This window comes from Drosophila subpulchrella, chromosome 3L (assembly GCF_014743375.2).
Source record: "Drosophila subpulchrella strain 33 F10 #4 breed RU33 chromosome 3L, RU_Dsub_v1.1 Primary Assembly, whole genome shotgun sequence".
NCBI lineage: Eukaryota > Metazoa > Arthropoda > Insecta > Diptera > Drosophilidae > Drosophila > Drosophila subpulchrella.
In genome coordinates this window covers 20,488,115-20,516,025 of record NC_050612.1, presented here as the reverse complement: position 1 = coordinate 20,516,025, position 27,911 = coordinate 20,488,115, and the positions used below count along the sequence as shown (strand labels likewise).

The 27,911-nt window shown below is 40.5% G+C and overlaps 2 protein-coding genes across 20 annotated transcripts in view; both read left to right on the top strand.

Moving 5' to 3' along the window:
* LOC119555167 overlaps positions 1 to 27,911 on the top strand; it is a 54,025-nt gene that overhangs the window by 13,945 nt on the left and 12,169 nt on the right. For 17 of the 19 annotated variants that reach the window (XM_037866412.1, XM_037866405.1, XM_037866417.1 and 14 more), the window contains exons 2-4: positions 1,362 to 1,778; positions 7,250 to 8,760; positions 19,089 to 20,184. In XM_037866412.1, coding sequence (XP_037722340.1) covers positions 7,257 to 8,760; positions 19,089 to 20,184 — 2,600 coding nt within the window. In that variant the 5' untranslated portion in view covers positions 1,362 to 1,778; positions 7,250 to 7,256. Of the gene's footprint in view, positions 1 to 1,361; positions 1,779 to 6,596; positions 6,753 to 7,249; positions 8,761 to 16,960; positions 17,060 to 19,088; positions 20,185 to 27,911 lie in introns of those variants that run through there. The other 2 variants (XM_037866400.1, XM_037866418.1) reach the window with 2 other exon arrangements.
* On the top strand, positions 17,556 to 18,853 carry LOC119555169. The gene has a single exon (XM_037866420.1). The coding sequence runs from the start codon at positions 17,631 to 17,633 to the stop codon at positions 18,762 to 18,764; it is 1,134 nt and encodes a 377-aa protein (XP_037722348.1). The 5' UTR covers positions 17,556 to 17,630; the 3' UTR covers positions 18,765 to 18,853.

Below are 27,911 nucleotides of genomic sequence, written 5' to 3'. Positions count from 1 at the left end.
TTCAACCGGCATCTAGTTTATGGAACGCAAATGTCAAGCGGCAATTGCTGAAATTGCATACTGATTATAAGGAGGATGTTGGTGGAAAATTGGTGGAAAAGGAGGTTTGTTGGCCAGAACGACCTTGTACTGGGATTTTACATTTTGAGAGAAGAAAACGTATGTCGTATGAAAATGTCAACTAGTTCTGCTTAAACTTTGATATTATTTCTACTTTTTTTTTGCTTGATAAGGTGAAAAGTATTTTTATCTATATATGTATATATTATTTACTATCCAGATATACATATATTATTTACTATCCATAATCTCTCTTTGTATCCATGACTTTCACTTTTGATCCCACACTCTTGTACTATCTATTACCGAATTAGGCTCTTCAGGCCTTTATCTGGTATCTCCCACAACTTCACGACCTGCCCCAAGTAACTCACTTAAGCCGGCTCGCATTTCACTTAAATTTCTTCATTTTGTTTAACCATTTGATTACACCCACCACGATTTTCTCACGCACTGTAAACGAGTGAAATTGTTGAACAACAATAAATTAGACAATTACAATGCGCTGAATGATTTTCAGCCTGAGTTCGTAGGCGTCACAGAAGGCAGACGAAATTTATGAGTTTACCTAGGGGGACAAAGACACGAAAATGGTGAAGTAGGGGGAGTTTGGAGGGGGAAAATTAAGGCGATACCTTGATTACCCTCCAAAAGCTAATAACATTGTTATTGTTGACTGATGACTAACGATTTTTGGCTACTGGAAACGACGCTCTCTGTTTATCAATTGGCCGAACTTTCTCCCCGGTTTTATTTTCGTTTTCAGTCGATTGGGCTTGTCTTAAACTCCTCTTTTGTTTTGCCCCCTTTCGTTTTGCTGCAGCTCCAAATGAAACTAATTGCTTCCGTTTGCAACATTTCACCTTCAATTTTCCGGCGAGAAACCCTTGGGCGAAACCCCTCCGAGGAGAGTCCCAACGGAGGGCCACCTTAAAAATGTGGCAATTCTATTCGGTTTCGTTGGCTAGCTTTCGGCTGTTTTTTGGTTCATTGAACTTGCAAGTACACTGGGAAAAATATGTGACTAATATTGTAAATGAAAAAAATAAATTAAACAAATAGATAAATAAAGTCTTGTAAATATAACGTTAATGTTATATAATATAATGATATAAATGTAATGCTCAAAAAAGTCTTCGCGAATTCTTTAGATCATTTTCAGATGCAATTTCTTTTTAGACAACTTAGTACCTCTAAAAGATCTTATTTTCCGTGTAGCATTTAAGTTTCCATTTCTGTTAGCTGCATTTATCGCTCTCCTAACTTTTGTTTGCGTTTGTTTCTTGGATTGTTTTTTGCAGAAATTTGCATTTTCATCTTGCGCAAAAGGCAAACACACAAAAAATGCTGACACCGATGAGGCCAGCGGTGGGTTGATTGGCTGACAACCACGACGACGTCCACGGGCAAGAAAGAAAAAACACAACCAGACACGCTTCAGTGCCATCGAGTGGGAGGAAGTGGAAGTGGTAGTGGAATTGGCGGGGAAGGAGCAGCATCACCTGGCTCAACTTGAATACGAAAAAAGCTGAACGAAAAATCGAAAGAAAAAAAACCGACACTACAAACATTCCGCCACAATGACAAATGTTTGGAGCGGAGCCAGGCTTTAGGTGTTGAGCAGGTTTAATCAAACAACAAAGGAAAAGCCGAGGAGGAAGCCAGCGAGGAGGAAGGACACCGAGCACCGAGCAACACCTGAATTGGCCAAGAGAAAGGTGAGTCCAGTTTGGCTATCGTAGGGCAATAAATCCAGGTGCCGAGCGGGTTTATTGCAAGATTACATGAACTGCGGAATGCCCATAAATTTTAATTACACTTTCAAATTGAAAGTATTTGGTATATAGGGGTTCACATCTTTAAGAGTATCATAAAATGCTAGCAATATAAAAATATAATTATACATTGAGTGGAATATTATACGGATTACATATATCATGTTACTAGATTGTTTATGTTTGTCCCCAAACTACAATTTATACATAGCCCAACTTATAGCTGATGAAGCATAATCCCATCTGCCAAGTCATATATTAGGCAATGGGAACATTTGTTTTGTAAGCCGGGGCAACTCCTCTCCCAAAGCTGCCACAAATGTTTTTTTAGAAGCCCATCTCCCACTTAGGCCATAAAAAACTGGCTCACACTTACACATACGTGGCGAATCCTTAGCCAAGTGTGTGGATCCCTGGACTCCTTAATTATGCGCACATGAGTCTCGTTCGGGGAAAATGCGAGGACGATGGCGCCAGGCTGGGGTTTAGTTTATATTCTTACCCCTCGAGGGTAGTGGAAAAAGTTTACAAGAATTATAATATTTTTTTTTGTATTTTAATAATATACAACATACGGTCAATTGATAAAGCTTTTTATAATCAGAATTCATTTGTAGTCATGGGAGTCTTATCTTAACCATGCTATCCTAAGTCTTAGACTTTGTTTAGTTCTAATAGCATTATAGAATCGATAATATCAATATTTTGCATACATTTTAACATATTAGTATTTCAACGTTATATGATTTAGCCAAGCATGAATAAATTTTAGTTTCCATATGGCGCATTTTAAAATCATATTTTCCTCTCTGTGATATAACATATCAAGTTGGTTTCCACCTGGTGGGGAGTGTATGCAAATTTGCCATCATCCTGGGAGTCTATAAATAGTTTCCCGCCATACCGGCGACACCAATTCCGATCCGTTCCAGGCCACTGACTCACTGGCAGTCATTTGTCAGGCTTATAAAAGTCAATCGGTTCGATTATGCAAATGGATCCCGATCGATGTGTGAGGCTCTAAACACTTTGATGCGATGAGGACGTATCTCAATTGGTTCTAGTCTGGGATCTCATGAGTGTGTGGCTGGTGTTGCTGTGGTTATTCAATTTACCGGGCCGCATCCTTTGAAGACCCGTTTCGGTGGGGTCTGCACTTTTGGTTTTTTTCCGTCAAACGAAGCCCAAACAAACGTAGGCCCAATCCAATCCAGTTCGGATTCGTGGTCGGAATTTCAGAGTGGGAGAGTGGGATCGAGAAACCCACTCTTGGGGGCCAAGCGCGTGCAGACTTGCCAACTTGTTTTCCCACCGTTTAATTGGCATAATTTGTCTAACAAGACCAACGAACCACAGACACACCACATCGAGAACAACCAACAGCCAACAGCCCAGCGACAACTCGTTTCGTATTCATCGTAAGGTAACCGTATCAAAACATCTTGAATTGTTGTGTTCTCGTTTAATAAGTGAATGTTGTTGGCTGTGTTTTATTTCTTCTTACTTTTTGTTCCTTCGTTAGTTGTGTTACTAACCAGGCCTACGCGGAAAATTGTTTAGAGGTCTGTAAGTTTATAAGGCTGTATGCCAGACAGTTGTCACGACCGACGGAGGTTGGGCTTGGAATCGGAATGAAAAGAAATACAACTTGTTAAATATACAAAAGCTAGAGAATAATACTAGGAACCACAGCGACTCTTTATGGAGTGGCGTCCAAGGTTGGGCTTTGAATTAAAAAAATGTAATTGAAATGTTGACACGGAAAGTCTTGAAAACATGAATGAATATTATATAATATTATCCCATTACAAAGGAAGTTGTCTTTTGGTTAACACAACATAAATTCTGTCATCATTTAAAACATGCATATTCCTGGTAACGAGTTTATTATTTCCTGTTACATCATAAATATAGAAAACATTAGAATGAGTATGGAATAATAAGACACTTTTTAAATACAATACATTAAAGTTAAATAACATTTACATTTAAACATAACATACCATAACATAACATAGGTCATTTGGTCTTACTTTTCTTTTTATTATAATCTAGGGTTTTTAAAGACCGTAGCCAAAGAGGGTGATCCTCTTGTTAACCCCGATATCTTTTTTCCCAGCACTTGCGATGGTTCCCAGCCTCATCATCATTACGGCTGTTCCGATTCCTATATCCATATCATATTAAGAAATCATTTTCCTGGCGCCAAGTTTTTATATCATGAGAATTGGTGGGCAACTCCAAGACCTCCCAGTGGGGGTCCTCCACTCACAGCGAAATGTATTATATGGTATATGGTATGGAATGGTATAGTAGGTAGGTGGCTTCTCTAATTGCTACCAATCTTTTGTGCCCGCCACTTCACTCCTCCACATTTCCCCCCCGTACCATTGCCATTTACAATGGGACCATCATTTCATTGTTGACATTGTTTTCTTGTTCACGCTCAAGAGACTGAATGTTGACGCAATTATAACACATGGCGTCGTTGGCTACCTGCTGCTCACCTGGTCTGGTCTCCTCCTCCTTTATTTTATTTGCCCCCCCATCTCTCACCTGGATTTGATCACGTGTTTGCGCTAACGAGTGCAATTTAACATTTTGCCGAGTGCAATTAACATTTATGCAAAAATTAGAGAGACACAGATAGGGGTAAACTAGTTTTTTGTCATTTGCAAGGCGCAAATTATGATCGTTGTCGTTATGATCGGGGGCATTTAGCGCTGATTATAGTTTTTAATGGGGTGTCTTAATCCGTATTTATGCTAATGATAATGGTGACAGTTATGCTGAAAAAAGAGGTGAGCACTGGGGTGCCTCAATGGGTTCTCTGGGGTTTTGTAATGCAAATTACACGGATATTATGGTTCATTATTAGGTACATAATGACATTTTTAAGGGACTGAGGGTGGTTGGTTTATTTTTAAATCCTTATAATAATATTCGTTATAAAACTCATTAGTCAAGCCAGCAATACCAGGTAAGGAAGTGTTTTGTTTTCCGAGGCATTTGGAATACTAGAACCCGAATGGGAAATGCCATTAGTCTTTATCAACCCATATTGTTATGATATATTGATACTTATAAACAGAATTAAAATCGATAATCCTCTGCATAAAATATGTCTTTTTTATGGGCTATACATTATTTTCCTTATACCCTTGAAGCATACAGCACTCAATGGGAGATCTTGCCATGAACTGTACGATTAAATACCGAAGCCAAAAAGCCAAGGACAAGGATGCGGACCTCATGGGGCTGTTATAAATAGCAGGCTGTCAACCGAGCAGCCAATACCACCACCCCAAAAGCTGCATGGATTGTGCACTTGAGCAGCTTTCTGGTCGCGTCCATGTCGATGTCCTTTCACGTCCTTCCTGCTTCTCTGGCCATTTTCTGCGGCATTAATTTATAATGAGCGTTGGATAGATGGATGGATGGAGAGGAACTGTCATTAAATCAATATCACATCGGCAGCCAAATAAATCTGCCAGCTCTTTAAACATTTATTACCTGTAATATGCACCGAATGCAACGCTGTTTTTCCCTCGGGGGAAAAAAGGAGCCATGCGGCGGATACGTGATATTTTAAGTGAAGCCTTTTAGGGTTTTACTCATCCGCCGTGTGGTACTCGTACTTGTACTTTTCAATAATATAGCCACGAACGAGATCACCGGCTAAATTTATCTCTCCGTAATCTTTAACTCATTCCCGTCTATCTTAATTCATGGTCACATGCATTGTGCATTTCGATTAGATTAGATAAGTTTCTATCCGTCGCCTTTGTCTCGTGTTTGGGCTCTGACTTTTGTCCCGGATCCATATTTACAAAACCCAGACCCCAGACCCCACATATATAGTACAGCCGACTGTTCAGATCCGACCTTTGTCTCAATCCCTCCTAATTGTGTGGACATGGGTGTGAGTTCACTATCTGGCCATTTGTTTACCTCTTCGCCAGTGTTTGCTCGTTTCCAGCTAGTTAGGCTCTTATTCTTATTGACTTTGCGATAAGTTTCGACTGTCTGCTTAGTTCAGATAGTCTGTGTGGCACAAAATGCGCTTTTTTCGCCCGCCTTTCTGACACATAGAAAATAAATCCAGCTAAAGAGGTTATGATTATGGAGAACTTTGTTTTGTTTATGTGGGTAATGAGGGGTGGTTATTTTCGGATGGGTGGGGTATGGCTTATGGAGTTAGTAAAGCTGAGACTCAAAGATTTAAGATTCTAAGAAAATATAACAATACCATACAGTGCCATATAAGAAGTTAAAAATGTATTGTATCTACTTCAAAATTAAGAAGTTATTTAATTATAATTAGTATAGTAGTAGTTAGTAATTCTATGGTACATATTTGTTTTCTTAGTTTTATAAAAATGTATAACCAATTATGGAATGGAATTTTTCCTATTGCCAGTAGGGCAACTGGGGGAACCAACCTAGCCCAACTCGTAAATCAATACCGCCCGAGCCGATAACGGTAACCATTACCCTATCAGCTACATGGAGGGACCTACACCCGAGTGAATCGCTTTCAATGTCGCCGACAAACCGACATTCCCCGCTCATAGCTCTCTGGGTCTCTCAGGCCCTCTCTTCGCAGCTTTTCTACGATTCTCGGGGCGAAGAAAGCCCCCAGTAGCCTACCATATGGCAATGCCTTCTCTTTCTCACCAAAATCGGCAAAGCAGCACCACTTTGTTCACTTTTTCGAAGACTTTCACACATCCAACAACACCTGAAGAAAAGGGAGAGCCATTGGAGGGGGCCCATCAATGGAGCCTTAATTGTGTTTGATGTGCAGAAAATAACAAACAAACGCATAACAAAGGAAAAATCATAAAATTCAGCTGAAAGTAAAGGTGAAAATCGTTGCGAAAGTCAGTCAAATCGATGAGCAAGAAAATGGCAAAGGTAACACTGCAATAATCGTAAAAGTTCCCCATCGATTTTATCAGTTTGGCCATTAGGGTGCGGTTAGTGGAAATTTTATCACAGATAACTGGAGTCTCTTAATATGTACGACTTCTGTTAATAAAGGGAAAACAGCGGAATTTGTAGTGACAATTGTATTATAAGTTTATGGGATAATTATCATAATTTCTTCATTTATATCTTGTAATCTACGGATGTGACTTAGAGAGATTAAAACCAATTGGGACTTGTATTATGATAGACTTAAAAACAGTTAACTTACTAATATACAAACACCATAGGATCTATAAATCAAGTAGATATTAGGTAGATATTAATTTCGACAAATACAAGAATACAAAATTTAGAAAAACAGAATCTACCAATATTCACAATAAATACAATATTTAAAACATAAAAATATATCAAGAGAAACCAAAATATTCAGAATGTATTTGAACATATTCTAACGATCTTTTACTTTCATTTGCTTGCAGTTCCACCATGGAGAAACCGATGCACCATGCACCCGCTCCGGCTGCCGTGGGTAAGGTGAGCCAGATAGCCAACATCTTCCAGCGGAAACCCATTGAGATCCAGCCGGTGGAACAGCTGACTGCCGTGGCTGCCGCTCACGCCGCTGCCGCCGCCGCTGCAGCTGCCCACCACGCCCAAGCCGCCCAAGGAGCTCCGGCTGTGCGAACGGAATCCCACTCGGCCAGATTCAATAACGCCCGAGCTCTATTCGAGAAACTGGGTGTGGAGTCCAACTCGAATGTGAGTTCCCGACTGCTGAGAAGTGGTTCGCGGGAGGATAATCTATGTGACGGCTCTGATCGCTCTTCCTCACGCTCCTCGGATCGCTCGCTTTCGCCGCCCAAGCGAAGGACTCCGTTTCCCTCGGGCGTTTCACTCGTCCACAATAACAACAATGCTGCCATCGTGGCCCAGAATGGCATTCCTCCCGAGCAACGTTTAAGCAACAGCAAGTTTATTGTGGAACCAGCGGCGCAAGTTGTACCCACATCGGTGGTGAAGTACCCGCAGCACAATATATCCCGCATTAAATCGGAGGAGGTATCACCGATTCCACCACCAGCCAGTGGTTCAGTGAGTGCTCTGTTTGCCAGTTCAGGCGGGGATAAGCCGGAGAAGCCGGAGCGAAAGTTCAACTCCCGGGAGCTGATCGAGAAGCAGAAGAAGTGGACTTCTCATTTCACCAAAACCAAAACAACTCGGACGCACAGCGATCTAAATCGCTGCGATATCATACGTACAGTGCCCGGAACCGGGCTGATCATGGATTGCGAAAAAGTGTCCAAGCCAGCAATGGAACCGCCACAACCTCCGCCAAATGTCAGTCCCAATCCGCCGATGCGAACGCAGGCTCCGCCGGAGATCAAGCCAAGGAGCGGGAAGATCGGCAGTCCGGTTAAGTCGCCGCCATTACCGCCCATTCCGGCGGTGAAGCCAAAGAACGTGAGTCCGGTGAAGTTTAATCCGGTGCGTCAGTCGCCCACCAAGACGGCGGAGAATTCTCCGCCTCCACCTCCGGCGAAGTCGGCAGCTGTGCTCCAGAGATCCCTAATGCAAGAGCAGCAGCAGGAGTTGCTGAGGAATGCGGGCGATCAGGGTGTGGCACCCATTCCGCCGGAGAAGCCACGCAAAAAGTCCGTAGATCTCATCGAGGATATGCAACCCATGACCAACTGCTCCACGCCCTCCTCCTGCGCCTCGCCCACCAGCTCGTACATTATTCAGCCGGCCAAGAGGGGATCTCTGGATGGTGGCGCTGGAAACGGACAGTATCCAGGCAATGGCCTCAGTGGCAGCACCAATTCGGCAACCTCGGGCTCACCGGTGGCCAGTGCCTCCTCGGGACCCTCGTCACCAGTTCACACTGAGGATGAAAAGCAGGAGAACGAGTCCACGGAGAAGTCGGAGATGGAATACTATCATGGTAGCAACTACAACAGTGTTCCCAGGCGGCGACGCAGCGAAAATGAAGGTGAGTTTTTAAAAGAGATACAAAAATGTATGAAAAATATATAGGGTGATTTTAAATCACCATTAGATGACATGTAAGGTGTCTAAAAGTATGCAGTGAATAAAGCAAAGCCGTCTATGAATTTATTGTACTTTTAAGTATAAAATATATTATTGCATACTTCTAGACACCTGCAACTAAATGTACAAGTGATTCCTAGTGCTTTGGGTGGCACCTTTGATTAAATGTTTTTAGTAATAGGTAAATTTTTGTTCATATTTAATTTAATATTAATTTAAAAACAATGACACTGCAAAATGATATCTCTGAGTTATTATTTTTCATTCAATTTTATTGACAGGAAGTTAAAATAAAACCTTATTCTTAGGAAAAAAACTGAATTGATAACGCTGTCAAGGTGACAATGCCGTATATTTTGATGATTCATCTTTCAGCTAATACAGCTACGATTATAGGTGTAAATTTAAAGGGCTTAATAAAACTAGGTCTTTCTTATCGTGTTATAAAAGTTCCTTTCAGAACACCCGAACCAAACTAACTAACCAGAGAAGGTCTAATTTCCAGGTTGCTCCATTTTGTTATGGGCTTTTCCTTCCTCTCTAGACATAATTGATGGCCTTTTTGAATCAGGAACCAGAAGCAACTCGTCTCAGGGCATTCTCGAACTTCCTTCATTTGGAAGTTTTGAACTTTGCTGGCTGGAGTTCAAACACCTTCCAGACATTCTCGCTGCGTGTGTGTGTGTGTGTTTGTGCTGAACTGCCAGGTCGACTTTATTGTGCAGTGGCCTCCTGTTGTCCTCCACTGGGCCCCCCAAGACCGTCCCGCCTTATCCACTGGCCCATCCAGCTCATCCCCAGCCATTCCATTCCATTGCATCCCACATTCATTACAAGTTTTTCTAAGCGGTGTACAAATCGTGACTTGTGCGCCGCCCCAACTCCGCCCTTTCTCCACCGAAGACCCTTCCCTGCCTTCTAAGCACCCCCTCTTGAAAATCCACTTTGTTGCTGTTATTGCACTGGGAGAAAATATCGAAAAAAATAGGGTAATATTAATTTTTATTTAAGGAATTTTACCCTTTCAGAGAAAAACGATTCAAGAACTATGATCATATTAGCCCTAATCAAAATTATAATAGAGAACGACTTCAATTCTGAGTTTTTAAGCCTAGATTATTGTGTTTTTTCTGCGTGTGCTCTGGAGGCAAATTCCAATATGGGTCAAACACAGCAGGCATATCAAATGCAGCCCCCAACGACAACGGCTCGACAACATTCCAAGCTCTGTGCCTTGGAACCGCTGGGGCCCCTTTCCCGCTCTCTCCCCAGATGCACTTCATCCTCCTCCTCGAGTGCAATGCTCACAATCTGTCGTCGCCCATCTTCATGGTCCGAGGCTCGTCGGCGTTTTGCGGATTTTGTTGGGATTCCCGATTCCCGATCGCCGCCCCCTCTTGAGGTCTTCTTGGGCCTAGGCCTCCTCTTCCAGCGACTCCATACATAAAATTGTATTAATGCCAGATTAAGAATTCAATGATGCGTTGCACTTCTGCCTCCATTCGCAGTCGCCTTCGCTCCGGTCTTGTGGCTGCTTTCCGCAACCCATCACCATCACCAGCCCATCCAGCTGCTGATTACAAAATTGGAATTTGCACGCCGCACTTCCGCCAGCAGCCTCAGTTCTGAATCTCAGTTCGAGTCTCGCATCCCATAGATACCATATTTCGAACCCCTTTCGGTGGGTATTATGATTATACCATCAAGATTGCAGGAGTTCTGTAACCTCTGGAGCTGTATTTATAATAAAATTATGTAAAAATGAAAAATATTATTATAAATCATTATCATGAAGAAAACAATGCATTTGAAGGAAAACCTTTAGAATTATTTTGCTATTTCTATTCGTATCACAATTAATTGCATTAATCCTGGCAGATTGCCCAATATTTTTCTGCACTTTAACATATAGTTGGCAAATTAAAATATATTATATGCTAATATAGCTAATTACCTGATACTTGGCACTTGTGTATATAATATGACTAAGAATATTGTACGCAGTTTGTTAATTATGGTGCTATCATCTATAAGGGTGTTTAAAAATTGGAAAACTAAAATCCCACATTCCTTTCTTGTTGTTTCTACTGACTGCTCGACTCCTCGAGTTATAGCTTCTGCTGATGATTGCTTATCTGGGCGATGCGAACTGGGGTCTGGAACTCTTTTTAATTCATAAATGGCAGTGTTGTGTCCGTGAAAGGGGGCGTGGCTTACCTTGATTTATTGATTTCATTGCTTTTGATGGGTAGGCGATGGCGCAGTGGAGGGCGAAATGGAATTAAGTGGATTGGATTATGTGCTCAAGTTGGGGTAGGTTGTGTCTGCAATTGCGTTACATGAAGTCCCAGTTTTTTTTTAAGAAGAGTTCCCAAGTTTTCCCTTTTCCTCCTATTTGTCTATTTCTGTGCTCTTTTAACTAGCCCAAACACAATTTTTTACGGCATTTTCTTGTCGTTTCGCTGACACAGCACCCGTCATATGCTTAGCGCCATCTGTATGCAAACGGGTATTTGCAGACACCCATAAGTTCCTTGTGCTCTATAAACATTATATCTTAAGTACAGTGATGTCCCTAAATATGAGCTGGGGAAGCTAAATATATTTTTTAAAATATTTTTTGTATGCATAAGTATTTTAATTGGTTTCTAAAAATGTTTCAAAAATTGAACCCCATTTCTGTTGTATTTTTTAAGAGACCACTGTACTTATAGCCATACCCTTAGCGACTGTCAGACCCGAGACATGACGAGAACACATGAATGGGGCATGTACGTTGGGGTCTAAAATCGGGATGGGGAATAAAATAAAGAGAAATGGAAACATAGAGTCGAAAAGAAGGCCTAGGCTTCGGTGCTGCATGGCACATTTTGAATGGCTTGTGCCCGCCTGTCACATTCAAGAGTTTATAAATAACACGGAAAATACTACTCAAAAACTACTACGACGCCAAGAGAAAGATGGGACTTTTCAGGTGGGGGAGAGAACCAAATAATGCACTTTAAGAAAAACTCACAATATAATTTCAACTTCAGTTATATTCAAATTGGTTACATTCGTAAAGGGATAACTTTTAATTAAAATTTAAAAATTATATTGATTAGCTAATTTTTAATTGATTTTTTTTATAGTTTCAGATGTTTTAACCTCATGGGTAATAAAGTAAAGATCTAAAAACATTAATTGTTAACTCTAAATTTTTCTCTGAGTGCACATTGTGTTTCTGTCTGTGTCTGTAAGTGATGCCTGCCAAAAGTTGCTTGTGCTCCACTTTATTTCAGCACAATGAAACATGATGGACACAAATATGCTATCTTTATATTTCTGTTAATCCCAAACGGAAGGTATTATTTATCACAAATTAAAAGCCGCTCAAATATTGACAATATGTTATGAATAGGCTGGGCAAAGAGAGGGGTTCTTATTAAGGGGGTCTCGACTGCATTTGTGCGAGACGCCTACGCAAACAAAACAAAAACAACGTATACATAAAAAAAAGCCGGCATGCGAAGCACAAATACCGACAAATACTAAAAATATTCTCGCTCGGAAGGGGTGTTAGAATTTCAGAAAGAAGTTTGTAACGCAGTGAAGGAGACATTTCCGATCCCATAAAGTATATTTATTCTTTACCATCATCAGCAACCACGTCGATCAAGCCATCTTCATGACTTTGGTTGCAAGGGTTTTTTTTTGTGTGTATTGCATTTTTTCTATTTTGTTCAGTGTACTTTGGTTCGAGTCTTTGCTAGTTTTGACATCACTTGTATTGAGTTAGATGGGTTGAGTCTCTGCTACAGTCCGATTGGCCTTAGTTTGGCCACAAGCCGTAGCATGCGCCGCCAAACAACAGATGGCGCCACCGATATACACTGCTTGCTCTGCTTGTTGAAAATACAGTCCAACTTCCGTATCTAGAACTCCTGCGAGCGTTTTGTTAAATTTATTCATTTAAATATTTTATTTGCGCGGATATAGGGTATTGGTTTATTTATATTTACATTAATGAAAAAACAAGAATCATTAGTTACAGTAGTAATAGGCTCGAGATCTTGAAAAAAGGACGTGGTGGTATAATAGAATTAAACGAATTTTTCCTTGCCTGCAAAGTCCCTAAATATTGAAAAACAAAATATTCAGTATATAATGAATTTGTTCTTTTCAACGCTGACTTAACAGACACAACCTTACCGCCAGAGTTCAATGACCCCAAGTAGTAATGAAAGGCGCGTGGTTTTTTCGACAGCCACTTGCGGACATTTTCCCCGCTTTTCCTCTTGGTTGCCCAGTTTGACCACCCAACGTCTTCTCACATTTTTCTCTTTTATTTTGTAGTTTTTCTCAGTTTTTCTTTCATTTCTTTTCACACCAAACTGATGACGTCCATTGCGAAAATGTGCTGAAATATGTTCACATCAAAAAAATCATCAAGGCGACATTTCGCAAGAGAGGAAATTCTTTGGAAATCGCCACAATCGCTGTGTGAAGTCTAAGTAGTCAGCTACACAGAAAGAAAAATATTTTTCTTACAATTCAGAAAATTTTTAGGTGTGCTGGATTTGTTTAATTTTTTTTGTACTGTATTTTCTTTTTGAAAACAAAATATTCCACTGACTATAAAGGTCAAATTATTTTTCCCGTGTAGATAAACGCAATGCAATAGTCAAATTGATTTGCAGATGCTGCTCGCTTGAACTTTAGCGCCATAAAAATGGTATTTTTATAGAATTTCCGCCTAAATTATGGTTCCAAAATCTTATACAGCCGATTTTCCACACAGCTTCCTGGCTATTTTCATTTAATTTTATAATTAGATATCACTAGCCGAAAAATCTGTCTCGACACTTGACTGATTCTCTCGAATTTCTGGCCTTTCCCAACATTTCATTTTGCGGATTTTGCAATCTGGCATCTTGACAAGTGGCGGCCCTCGAAAAAAGCGGTTCGAAATCAACGCGAAATACCCTGTACATTGGCTGCCACATGTCTGGCCCCAAAAAAACGTATATACACGGCAGCGAGAGATCTCCAAGTCCGCCGATCTGTCAGATCTCTCAGCTATATACCCATTTTCCATTCACTCTCTCTCTTTTTTTTTTTCGCGGCGATGCTGAAAAAGCGAAAATTTTCTGCGGCCGTTCTTTCAGTTGATGTCGCGTTGATAAGCGGGCAAGAACTTTCGCATATAAAATTCAAGAAGATTTCGAACGCGTAATCGACAGAATTCCCAAAAACAAAATATTTCTATATAGTAAATGATGAAGATAATGTGAAACGAAACCGTGCAAATCAAAACAAATTATTTGCCGCACGTTGCCCCGAATCAAAAATAATATTCCATAACATATAGTAACCATGAGACAGGGGCGTGATTATTGTTGTGAGTTTGCTCGATTTCGATTTTCGAGGGGCACGTGAGGGCGCAGTTTTGGCTTTTTTGTCTCCTTGGCTGATAAGGGATCCTCTGGTCTCGGTCTCGGAGTCTGGAAATGTCTTGAATGGTTTGGTGAGGTCTGGCTTTCGCTAGTCGATCAGTTGAGATCTTGAACTGCGCCGGGAAAGTACTACTACTGAATGACGATCCTCCTTTTTTTTCTATAAAAAAATATTCAAGTGTGGCGGTATTCATTCATTTAAAACTTTACGCATTGCGTAATGGATTTGAACCGAAATTAAATTGCAAACTGTCCGACTGACCCTAACTTACTCGCCATTTTCGCTATTAAAAGAGTTAATTGATGGCGAAAAAAAGACACAGATCTCCAAGTGCATAAAGACATCTGGCAGCTGTAAAAAAGTATCTTTTGGATACATCGAAAAAGTATGGAAGCCTTTCTTTGTTTCTGCGGAGGTTCAGCGAACTGCATTTTGTTGTGGCGACAAACAAATAAAAAATATTCAAAAAATTCCCTCACATGTGTGTGTGGTGGGCAGAGTTTTTCTTGGCCTGGCAACAGCCACAAGCAAACGTTTAAACTTTTCCTTTATTTTTTTCTTCACATTTTTCTCGGACACTTTGGCTGCTTCCTCTCCTTTTGCCGAGTTTATTTTCAAATTTGAAATTGTATGCCACAACAAAAATGTTTGCAAATGTCATGTGTTTGCAGTTTTCGCCATTCAGAGGTTGTAAAATATTTCAGTGTGAGTTTTTGTTTTCTGTTTTTTTGCCTGTTGCTGCTGGAAAGGAATGCGACCAAAAGATATTCTCTGACTTACATTGAGATATTTTCCCGGGGCTAAGAAATGCAAAGTACTTTATTTAGTCACCTATTTAGTTTAAAAATTGGGCAGCTTACTTCTTTTTTCTGCAGTCCTTACTTTAATTTATTTAAATAACAGTCAGGTAATCAATTATATATATTTCCATTACAGATATTGCAATATTTACGTCCGCACAATTGATTATTGTACGAATATAACATATTTTTCTGAAGGTTATTTTATTTGTTTATATTAAGACATTTCTGCTGGCATTAAAAGAATGAGAGATGGCCCAAACATTCCAAATCTGTTTGAATGACATAACATTTTATCTTGAGATGAAATCTGAAATATTTGTGCAGTCGTCCAAATTGTTGTTTATTTTTTCTTTAATGAATTTCCAGGAGTTAAGCCTGTTCAGCTATTTTGCAGGACATGGAGAAGGCCCCCTTTTTTCCTCTTTTTAGCCACAGAGATTTAAGACTCGCCTTTGTTTTGGTTTCGTTGTGTTTTCATTATGCATATCTGCATTGTCAGGACTTTTGGAAGTTGACCTAACTAACCTACACGCAAAAAAAAGCCGACTTACTATATCATCAGACATGCCCACATACTGCATTTGGCTTTCTTCTCGGGGGTTTCCCCTCCTTATCCCTGGATTCTGGCACATTTTGACAGCAACTTCCGTTTTTTGTCTTGACATTTCTTCTTTTTACCCTCTTGCAAAATCTTCTTTTTCTCTGTTTTTGTCTTCTCTAATTTGACATCTCTTTGTTGTGGTTACTCAAACAATTATTTTTGCATTTTTCAAGGCAAATTTTTCAAGTTTTTTACTCGTAGGGTGCCTCAAAGTGAAAAGCAAGCGCCTCCATATTTTGTTTCACCCATTTTTTAACAAACACAAATCGATTTTTCCGCCTTTGATTCATTGGAACCATTTGATGCATATACACAATGTATATATAAATGTAGATGCATTTTTTTCCTATTCATTTTCATTGCTTCAATTACTGCGAAAGTTATTTATAAACCTTGATTTATTGGAAACTTTTTCCCATCTCGCTTTTCCCCCTTTTCTGATTTGCCATTTGTTACTTCTCATTAATTGTCTTTTGTTTGCGTTTGTTTTTATTTCTTTGTTATTTTTTTTTTTTGCACAACATTTATTTTTGGACCGGTTTTTCATTAATTTTCGCATCTCATTATACAACACACATTTTCATTTGCCCCTTCGATTTTTCATCGATTTCAATTGCGTTTGTTTACGCCTCTTCCACTCAACGAGCGACCTTCGGAATTTGGCTTGGATTTTCATCAAGTTTATTTACTTGAACCGAACCGAAACAGACCTTGGCCAGCTGCTCCCGCTCATCCTGCCCCCGGTTTGCATTAAGTATTCATGCTGCTCTTAATTAAAAGCGCACGCATCTCTAATTGGCATTAAGCATACGCCAGGGTGCACTTGACCAGGTCCAGCAAGCTGGCCAACTTCGGTTCCTGTGGTCGGTCAACTGGCAGCAGCCGAAGTCCTGGCTTTGTTATCTTGTCTGTGGCAGGCCCTCTTTGCGGGGAAATTATGGGGTTTACTGGGGTAAATCTGTTAAAATGCATAGGATTGTTTGTATATTTATCGCTAATTTTGAAATATGTCATCTGAAAGCCATCTGAAATTCTCAAGTTCCTCATTGAAATTTAAAAAGTTTATTTATAAACCAAGGTTTCCATATGCAAACCTAAACTCTTCTAAATATTTAATAAACAATAATAATTTAATTACAACATAATTTGAATGCAGTGTATTATTATTTTCCTAAAGAATTTATAGTAAATTACTTTTTAAAGTTTTACAAGTTACTATATGAAATTCGGGGCAACGTCTTAGACTTCCTATCTCTGTACAAAAAAATGTACATAATAATAATTTAATAAATAATAATTAGTAGCTAATCACAACATGCGTTTCTCAAAACACTAACAAGTGCTAGTGAAGTGAACAAAAATGTGTCTCAGTTTGCGAAAACTTTGTCAAGCCTGTCGAGGTTGGTATAAGAAAAAAAAAAAAGATAAATTAGTCTGCATAAAAACTAAAATAAACCGAAATATGTAAAATAACTTGGGATAATATAATTGGCAAACTTACAAAACTTCTAAGACATTCCACTGCCAATTGGAAGATGCCTACACGTTTTCCCAAAAAAAAAAAAAAAACAGAGATGTCGCCTGTCTGCTCCATCTCCCCACTAAAGATCCCCTAAGGTCCAATTTAAAGATGTGTGTTTATATATATATATGGAGGCGGCTATATTTATGCCTTCCGTTGACAGCTTTAGCATCGGCACCTACACACGAAAATAGTCTGAAAAGTCCCCAAAGTATATATATACAACTTGCGATTAGCTCTGATCCATTAAGAGGAACACGAGTTCCCCAGCAAATTTGTATATAAATAAATAAATTAGGAAAGTGGAAATAATGGCGCGGACAATTAATTAGAAAATTCATTGAAAGTGTCAAAATATTTTGTGAGCCTGTGACTCACCTTTGACACATTTGGAAAATTATATCAAAACAAAATTATATAAACCAAAAACAGGAATTCACAATTAAACTATGCCCAATTCAAAACTAGTGGGGACTGATAGAAGGAAGAATAATAGTCATGCAAGCCTGCTTTTGACCACATCATCCACTCATATCCAGCATGTGGAGAGTCGCACTAGTCTGCATCAAAGAAATGTAAGAGATGAACCGACTAGTAGGGATCTGAGTGGTTCTGGGAACAAGAATGATCACGATCAAAATAGCGCCCTGCTGTCCAATGATTTTGTCCTTATGCTGGACTGTGCCCCAAGTCCCGAAGAGGCTTTCTGCGAAAATTCATCGGACTTCAGGACAGCATGGTTGTGGTTCAATAAGCTGACCACCATGCACTGCCATACCCTTTATGATCTGCGCATGCGCAACGCGTATATGAGTCATTTTATAGTTTGCCTGAACCAAAAGCATTTGACGGGCATTTTTGAGGATCCACCGCCAGCGGAATTGATTTGGGTGAACTTTTCGGAAAATCAACCGGCTCCACAATCCGTGAACCATTCGCTTTTGACCACGGCCGCTGCAATGCAGCGTTCCTGTGAGCTAACCCAATCCTCTCAAGCTCCACCTGCCTCCACTTCATCGTGTGGCTGCAGTGGACACCGCACATCTGAGTACTGGGATTCCTTCAGTGGTCGTCATTCGGGCGGAACCACCGAATCCTTACCAAAATCGCCATTATCCAAGAAACGGCAGCTCCTTCGCTCCGTTCCCGCAACCAGCGATGACGAAATCCATCAGATATTCCGAAACAATCGAGCCAATTTCAGTTTAAGCCGCTCCTCCACTTGTACCCATTTAACCAGAAGTCGTTCCCTATCATCGTCCGCTAGATTCCGACCCAGAAATAAAATTCCCAATGCCTTTCGGAATTCAGACAATCGCAAGTCACCCGAGGAGGCCCGAAAACGTATGATCAAATTGATGGAACTCATCAGGAAAGAATTGCGTGGCGAACCGGATTTGGAGAGCAAAGACATCTTGGAGGAGGAATTAAAAAGATACCGAGAGTTCTTTGAGCAGCACATGCAGGATAATTCCGATTTCGAGTCACATCTGGAAAAGAATTCCAACTCGGAGCGCGTTCATCTGCTTCTCAATATGCAAACAGATCTAATTAGGATGCTGAACGAGGATCTATCGTTATAATCAAATTTATGTTTAAAAAAAAATAACCAAAATTATTGTAAAGGATCTTTTATAATAAAAAAGGTTTATGCTGTGCATAAATTACAAAATTACATATTTGGCTTGGATGATCAGCCTATAACCACTGACAGGATCATTTGATGTTAAAACAAAGTCTATTAAAATAACTTCAGAGCTTAAAGGTTATAAGAAATTTGTTAATTATGAGATCAGACTACAGATAATGATTTTTATAAATGAAGAGAATATACAACTTGCTACCCTTTTATTAAATATTTTATTTTACCAGGCTTATTAACAATCTACTACATCCTTATTTTCCAGGTCGCAAATCTGTGGACGAAACTCCGGCCTTGGCCAACAGTTCCCAGCAGCAGCAGCAACATTCCATACCGGGCTCCGCCTCCGGATCTCCCCAGCGAGTGGCCAACAAGCGCAGCAGCATCACGGTCAACATGCCAGCCGCCGGTCTTGGTCAGCGTCCGCCGAGCATCATATCGACGACCAGCCAGGATGAGGGTGGCTTCAATGAGTCCACGCCGGAGCTGAAGGCCAAGCTGCAGCCTGCCTACGATCAGCGGGAGGCGGAGGAGCAGCCGCACAGCCTGAACTACGTGGATGTGGGCTATCGCCTCAACCCAGATGGCAGCGAGAGTCGCGAGGTCTACGGATCGGAGGCGGAACTCTATGACACGGCCAAGGTGAGCGACATGCAGCGCAAGTTTCATGGCGCCAATGGTTTTGGCCAGGAGTCGAGCACGGTGTATGCCATTATCAAGACGGATGTGCCGGAATCCCAGCCAGTGGCGCCCTCGCGAGCGGTTCACCTGCAGTCGCCCACATCCTCGAGCGTTGAGGGATCTCCCCTGCATCGTGGCGTCTACAATTCCCCACCCGTGGGAGTGGTTTCACCCATAAGACGACGCAGCAGCAACAACCAGGATCAGAGTGTGGGCGGAGGAGGCAGTGCCAAGTCTACGCCTCCTTGTTCGCCCGCCCGTGCGGCCCTGATCAAGGGCATTGCCCCCATAGCCTCCATCGATGCGCACGAAGAGGAGGAACTGGATCTCGAGGAGGAGGACGAGCACATGGCCATCCAGCGGGACGAGGAGGAGGAGGAAGAGGCACCTGTCCTTCCCGAACGACGAACATTGGCTCAGGGTTCCCTAGAGCTGCAGGACTTGGAGTATGCGGATACCAGCGCCGGCGAGGATGAGGAAGACATCATCAAGGTCGACGATTTACTGAATGTGGAACTAATCGACGATTTCGTCGATGAGGTGATCGAGGTCCATGTGAACCACAGTGTGGCAGTTGCTCCTCCCACTCAAGCTGTTCCTCCGGCTGCGGCGATTCCACGGGAGGATAGCCTACCAGATGACATGACCGCCGCCGAAGCCGAACGATTGTTGAGCTCTAGGTGAGTCACACGAAACTATCTCTTTATGATCAAAAAAATATCTCATTATTTGTAGTTTAAGCATGTGTATTTATTGTTATGTTCTGTAACTTTAAAAGATTTTGCTTAAGTAATTTGTTTTTTAATTAAATATGTATTTCTGCCTTTATAGTACTTCCTATAATTTAGTTCAATTTATTATTTATTTTATTATAATTTATTACTATGTATATTTCATAGCAGTGTATTTAATTAGCTATCTTTAATAGTCATAACTTTTTCTCTCTGTTCATAATCTGAATAACAATTACTCCTAGTTCATCAGCATAAAGACCTTGCATCTCTAATCAGCCCTAAAACCACATAAAATACCAATATTAACCTTTTACCTTTTTGTTGATTTTAAGTAGCCATCTCATTAGCATTTTATGTATTACTTGTAGCCAATAATTAATCCTGACATTCAGGTATTGCATGTGCTGCATCCCCATCATTTTCTTGGCCCTGCCTGAACTTTACTCACTCGCTCGCATATTGAGCAAACATTTACATTTCACCCACATTCTCGGTCTCTGGATTTTGTGGACTCTTCTCAGCCAAGTTACTATTCATCATCGGCTTAGTCACCTTTCAGCGCCGGCTTTGTTGTAATTGTAAGCTAATCTGTCGCTTGTCAACTGCTGATGCACTCGCCATCCGCAGTCAGTTCCGCCCGGAAGTGTTGACTCCGGCGGAGGGACGAGATTGGAGCTCAAGTTGGAAATGGAGATGGAGGTGGAGTTGTGGATGGAGTACATGTGAACACTTCCCTTTGTGCAGCTGAGTAGATGGTCTAAGCCGGTGCCATTTTAAGCTGCCAAACTTGTTTAACTATTCCCAACTCTGATCCATTCAACTGGCCCTGTTCTTTAAGGCTGAAGTTTGCTTAATGGGAGTAAGCTCCTCGGTGGATTTCACCTGGTTTAGGGTTTCCTGGACATCCCTGACTTTGTATCTTCGAACAGTAAAGGGGTCTTTTCATGTTTCATTGTTCTCTTTCAAACTAATTTTAAATTACCTTTAAGATTTTTAAAAATATTATATTAATAATATATTGTAAATTATTCAAATGTTTATAATGCATTTTTCGATAATTTTCATTTCTTTGTTTTGATCTAGAATATGTAGAACACTTCTTTATGATAAGGAATAATTGAAACATTTTTTTTTAAAACGCTTTGCACTCAATCCATAAAGTTTCTGAAATACCTGAATTTGTTACGTTAGCTGTGAGTTGAGAAAGTCATGGAAGTGTTACCCGTTTCTCTAATATATTGTTTTTTCCCATCACTGACAGCCATTTGCAGGTGAACTCAATATGTTTGAGTTCGAGGAGGGCGGTTAAAGCGTTTTTGTGTGTGCTTTAAGTATATCTAGATTTTCGCAGTCATTTATTCTTGGCCTGGCTTTCTGCGAGCGATTCGTGGCTGCTCCCAGAATTGACTTGCCATTGATTTATTGTGTTCCGGCTGAGGAACCTGAAGCTCCAAACTCCTCCCATTCCACATATTAAAATGCAATTTTCAAGCGATTCCCCAGCAATCGTTATAGTTTTTATGCTCGCCATTTTGCGCTTATTTGCGTTCTTTCTTCGACGCTTTATGTTTTTGGGGGCAATTTATTATGAGCCATTACCAGGAATTACGTAGCCTTGCCTTTGGAACTCATAGCCCCATTCTCACGGAATTTTCACGTTTCGCACGCAAATAACCAATTTCGTTTTAGCCGCGGAAAAAATTACACTTAACCGTAGTTTCTTTGGCAATATGTGAGCTACGTCAATTAGTCGACCGTTTTTTGGCCTTTTATTTATGAACGTTTTCCGTGTGACGAGGACGACGACGAGGCCCGCTCAACTTGGAGTGAAAACGCAGAGGGAGAACGAGCATTTTCCGACCCGATTTTCCACTCGGATTTCTCTGGCTCTCGCCTGCACTTTCCACTCGATTTCCGCTCCTGCGTGTCCTGTGCAGTTTTGTCCTGCATTTGCGGAGCCACTCGAATCACATGCCCGCCGCTCGTTCATCCTGTCGCATGGCTTGAAAATAGTAACGCTATCCAAAAAGAAAAACAAATAGAAAATCTGAAAAAAAAGGAAATACCGCGCGCGAAACGAAATCCGTTTTGGCTGGCTGAAAATAAAGTGGCAAAAGCGGAAAAACGCACGAAATGTGAGGCAATCTCTCTCTGAACATCGTTTTAATTAACATTTTCGTGCTCGAGCGCAGGAAATAAGTTTTAATTAAACTTTAAGTCGTGAAAGTGGAAACTGGAGAAAGACTGAAGTGTCAACAGTGCGGGCGCCTTTTGGTAGGTGGAAAAATATTATTATCAATATTTAATGTTCGCCCATCGTTGGCAATTTTATTTTGGTCTATTTTCTGCCTGCTGATGACATTTTCATTTTATGCCACCCCGACGACGAAGATGATGATGATGATGAACGGATCCCATTTCAGGGCTATATCCGGTTCCTTATGGCTGGCATTATCAGTTGCCATGTTGGCTTTTAATTAGACAACTGTCGTGTCCCAGAATCGCACACACGAGTCTCGTTAGTGGCCAGTTTTCCACAGTTTTCAGCCAGTTTTCAGTCCGGACCAGCCTGTCAATAAGCGTACTTACTAGCCAACGGGAATGAGACATGTTACCCTGTCCATTTCTACATTTCTCCCTTTCTCCTACTCCATCTCCATCTCCGGACTTTCCCCATTACTGTAGTTTTCCCTTCGCATGCATTAATGGCAATTGGTTCTGGGCATCCTCATGATGATTTGTTTGCTGATAGGACGCTTTTGTGGTTTGACATCCTACTCGTCTATTTCGAAGATATTGCGTTCAAGGCTTTTGCGGTCGAAATGCCAAATACTTGGTCAGCTAAAAGTCGATTTGGCTAATTACATATGTTGAAAAACTAAGCATTTGGGATCTTTTCCTGTTTGAAATGTGTCCGTGATTAATCAAGACTTAGTTAGCATACATAAGACTAAATCTTAAAGATGTTAATGTTATTTCCGACCAGTTTTATGTGGACTTAAAGAGAAAAAAAATATATTGAAAATATATATTAATCCATGATATATTTCTGATGATGCAATTTATATAATTAGATTTAATTATTTACTTAATAATATTAATCTTTTTACTACATATTATGTTAATCAGTTGAAAATATTGAGGTGTACCTCTTGTTTTATGCTAATTAATGTCCAATGTGTTAATTTCTTAAATAAACATTGCCACCATTTTCATGTCACCAAGTTTTCCTATCTAATTTGAGTACTCCACCATTAGACAACTTGGCTTGCATCACATTTTCCTGATTAAACATTTTAATGAGCTTTTTGCTTGTCTACTTTGCCTGTGCATTTCAGTTGGTTTATTCAAATGGAATTTGTGTTGAGTGTAATTTAAGCGCAATCACAAAAAACCAACAAACGGGGGATCCCCTGCTTTATCCCAGCTCCTTCATCATCGTCACATCCTGGCAGACATTGCCAAAGGCATCAACAGGGCGACAAGTGCTAATCGCTCATTTGGCATTCAATATGCTGGGTTTTTCCCTCCCGAATCTCTGGGTTTTTCCCCTTGGCTTTTTTGGTAGCAGAAGGCAAGGGGAAAAATGCATTTCAGCCAAGTTTGCTTTTAGTCTTCGCTGCGCTTTTAAGCTTATTTAAATTGCGGTGGCGACTTAAGCCACAGGGGGCTTCAGTGGGCTAAAGGGAGCTGGTTCAGTGGTGCTCGAGTGGTGTGGCTGGGAAATGAATAGTGGGCTGTAAGTGCATTGTGTGCAAGTGGTTTCTGTGCTTAGTTAAATTGTACAAGTGTCTCTTTTTACAGCCAAGTGACAGCAGCGGGAAATGAGTTAATGTGGGATCGGATAAGTCAAGGATTTGTCGCGGGAGTATAAAGCAATAGAAGGGATTTTTAGTAACTTGGTGTCTAAAAGTATGCTACAATATATGTTTAGTCCAAAAGTAAATTTTTACTGTATACTTTTAGACACCTTTGTAATTGATTTCGAAGCCCTTGCAATTTCTATGGCTGTAAACTGTAGACATTTGATTCAATCCCCCAAAGAAAGGGCAATAAACTCGAAACATTTCTTGTTATTGCATAATTTTCTGCACAATTTCTCCCTTCAAAAGAAAAACATGGAAAATTTCTCCCCTACCATGGTGAACCCCATATATTCGAAAGAGCCCCATTGTTGAAATGAAAAATTTCCCCATGATTATCGCCTGTACAATTAGCATAACTTCAGGGCTGGAAATATGATTTTATCTGGGCGCTCGAACTTTCACATGGACTGAAATAAATTGCATAATTTCAACCAGGACAAAAAAAAAGAAACAATTTGCCTGAGAGCGGCAAAAGTGCAAGTTGGTCAACTAATTGAAAAACTTCACGCCCCCTGGGAATGCTTTTCGAAATGCAAAATTGAAATTCATTTGCAGCTCTTTGCAGTTGGAAAAGGGCAGCAAAATCGGAGGCCCAGAGAAATCACACATACGCAGCGTTGTCGCAAGTGGCAAGTGCCATTGCTTAACTCTCCGATCTCGCCTTTCTGGCATTCAATTCTCCCTCCTTCAACTAGCCCGCAATTTACATAAATTGCAGCAGAGACAGCAGTTACGGCCATGTGTTGATGATGTCCTTGTCGTCCTTGGCCAAAAGTCGTGCGGCCAGTGGAAGAATTGGGAACCAGCTGCAAGTCCAACTCCCATTTATCTTTCAGCCAAATGCTTGTGGGGCTCAACAGGAGCAACTCTTCCTTATTTTTTGTTTCTTGTTTTTGGCAGCCTGCCCAGCTGAGCTCGCTGTCCCCAAAACGTTTGTCCTTGACACAAGGCCTGTTCCTCGACTCCTCCCTTATCCTTTTTTTTTTTTGGAGGAAAGTGGACCAAATTTTTGGACAATTTGCTGGTCAATTGTGGACCATTTTCGGCACTGGCCTGTGTAATTGCGGAGTACTTTCAAATGCACTATGAGAAAAGCTTGTCCTAAAGTTTGGTCGCTTGGCTGCAGTTGAGAAATAGTTTTGAATACCGAAGGATTGCGAACCAAAGTCATACTTTTGGCATAAAAGATTATAGGTATATTGCATAATATTAAAGAATTTGTGCTTAAGTTGGATCCCATGCAATTTAAGAAGATCCTCATAGGTTTATGGGTCAAAAATATATAATACTTCATAAAAGTTTGGTATTTTTTTTAAGTGTCCTCGTACAAGTGGAATGCAGAACTGAAACTGATTGGAGGATTAACTTTCTTAGTGGCAGCTACTTCTGTTGGCGCCATTTTTGGATGACTCTAGCCGTTGGCCATTTTCTAGTTAACTTGGCCCTTTGCTTTTAACATTTTTCCGCTGCCTTTTCGCTTGGCAACTTTCCTCTTTTCGCGCTTTCCCAATAATTTTTTGTTTTCGGCGGCTTTAACTTTGCCTTCTATTTTCATTTCGGTTAGCACCCCCTTTTCTATTCTTTTCTTTCTTTTTTTTTTTTTTGGTTAGCTTGAACTTTTGCTTTTGACTGCATTTAAAAAAAGTTTTTGGTTTCGCGTTTTTAGTGCTAGTATTTCTTTCGCTTTTATTATTGTTGCCCCTGCTTTGGTCGGGCGTTGTAATCTTATTTGTGTGCTTGGCTTATCGCACGCCCCTGTCCTGCCCACTTTTGTTTTTTATTTTATTTTTTAGTGTTTTTATTTCCACCCCAACCACCTCCCACTCAATTGCAACAAAAAATGGCAACAAAGTGGGCGGCTTTGGGTGGCGAAAGGAAGTGCACTGCAAGTGCAACGCAAAAGTTTCGAAGGCAACTTGGAAATGGAGCACGAATGACGCTTTGGCCCATTTGTTGGTATTTATTTCAATAGTTCTTGAGATACTCTACGTTTTAGAAGGGGGCCAAAAATAATGGTGACTGTTCGAAGGGGTTTGTTTGATGGGAACATATTTCAGTTAAATTTTACTTGAATGAAAAGAAAGTCTTTCTTTGGTTCGAGAAAGTAATTATTATAATTATTTGGTCTATGGAAAATGATAAAACAGACTAGTATAACATTGTTATAAAAGTATAATGGGATTTGTTTGATAAAAAAAATATTTAGCTTACATTTTAGATTGAATAAAAACAAAACCCTTATTTTGTTATAGAAAGAAACTGATTTAATCAGATGGTCTAATAGTTTGCTTAAGAAAATAAATGAAATAAATAAAAATGACTTATATCCAAGATACTAAAATAGGTAAATGCAAATATAAATGATTTACTACATGTAAAAAGGGAAAGTTTTATGAAAAGTCCAGCATTCAAAGGCTTGCAAATTAAATCTGAAGACCCAGAGGGTGATCTGCCAGCGACTCGTGATTCTATAAAGTTTCTCACCCCCATTACTCCTTTTAGCCCTTAGCGATTCCTTCAACGTCGGTCCACTAATGCTTCCCCCATCCGATATAAAAGCAGCTCTCCAAAGGCGACTTTATGGTCGGAACGACGCACCTTTAGCACTTTGTTTTGTCCTGCTGACTGGTGTCCTCGTATCCCGGAGTCCCAGTGTCCCGGAATCCTGGTGACTGTTTACCCAGTTGTTCGCATAAGTTTCAGTTTGAGGCAAATACTGGAATTTATCACCGTGGCGTTGTGCGATGTGTGAAGTTTCTGCTAATTCGGTAGATAAAGCCGGGGTGATAAAGATAAATAGGTGAAGAGCTCTGGCAGGGGTGTTTTTATTTACCACGTTGATTGCCTGCAAGTGGGAATGCCAAAGTGTTGCATTCACTTTGCTCGGGCAAAAGTTTTTCCAAAAGTTTGCATTTTAGTAGCAAGTTATGGAATTTTTATCCTCCAGATGGGAGTTTCTTTTGGGTGGTGGGTCGAGTTGTGCCAAAATTATATTTAAAACAGTTTTCTATATACATATTTGTGTATGCATAGCACTTAAGTAGTTGGCATCTGGCACACCGCGCCCTGCTGGAAAAATAGAAAAAAACGGGGAAGGAGAAAATAATGTAGGCAGGTAACTTTTGCTCTGAACTGATTAAAGGACGCAAAGTTTTTCATTTTCCCCCGGAGATTCTTCGAGCGTTTAATTACCTCAATTTCCTGCACAATCTACCAATGAATGGAGGGGGGAAAACGTTGATATTGTTCCAGAACAGTTTATCGTATTGTCGTGCCACTTGAATCGAATGGGTTTTCAATTGAACGATGCTCATCCTGTTGACATTGTTGTTTCCATTTTCTTGTTCATATGCGGGCCAACACACATATATGTACGTTCTCATACTGGAATATAATTGTTGCCAAGTTGTCATTTTCAACATTGTCATCGTATGTGCTCACAGTACGTACCCCCTGGCTGCTCCTCCCCGATGTCCTTTGTCGTTATCCTGCGATTGTGATTTTTCTTGCTGCATACTTTGGTGCGCACGCAGTAAATATTGTTCCGGGCTGATTGTTGTTTCTCCACTGCTGCGATGTGGAATTTGTGCTCTTCCCGTACGTGTTCGCCATGATAAAATGGGTTTTTCAATTTTCATAGCCGCTCTGGCTGGAAAATGTTTCGCTTTCGCCTCTGTGCATTCAAATTGATATTGCATATGATTAAGCGCTAAACGGGTTAACCTCTGATGTGCTGGTCCAATTTATGCAAATAAATCAGAAACGATAATGGTGCCAAACAATTGAAAAGTCAACCGCACAGATTTT

Coding starts and splice junctions, on each gene's coding strand:
- LOC119555169 (XM_037866420.1), top strand. CDS start 17,631: ATGCCCAATTCAAAACTAGTGGGGACTGATAGAAGGAAGAATAATAGT.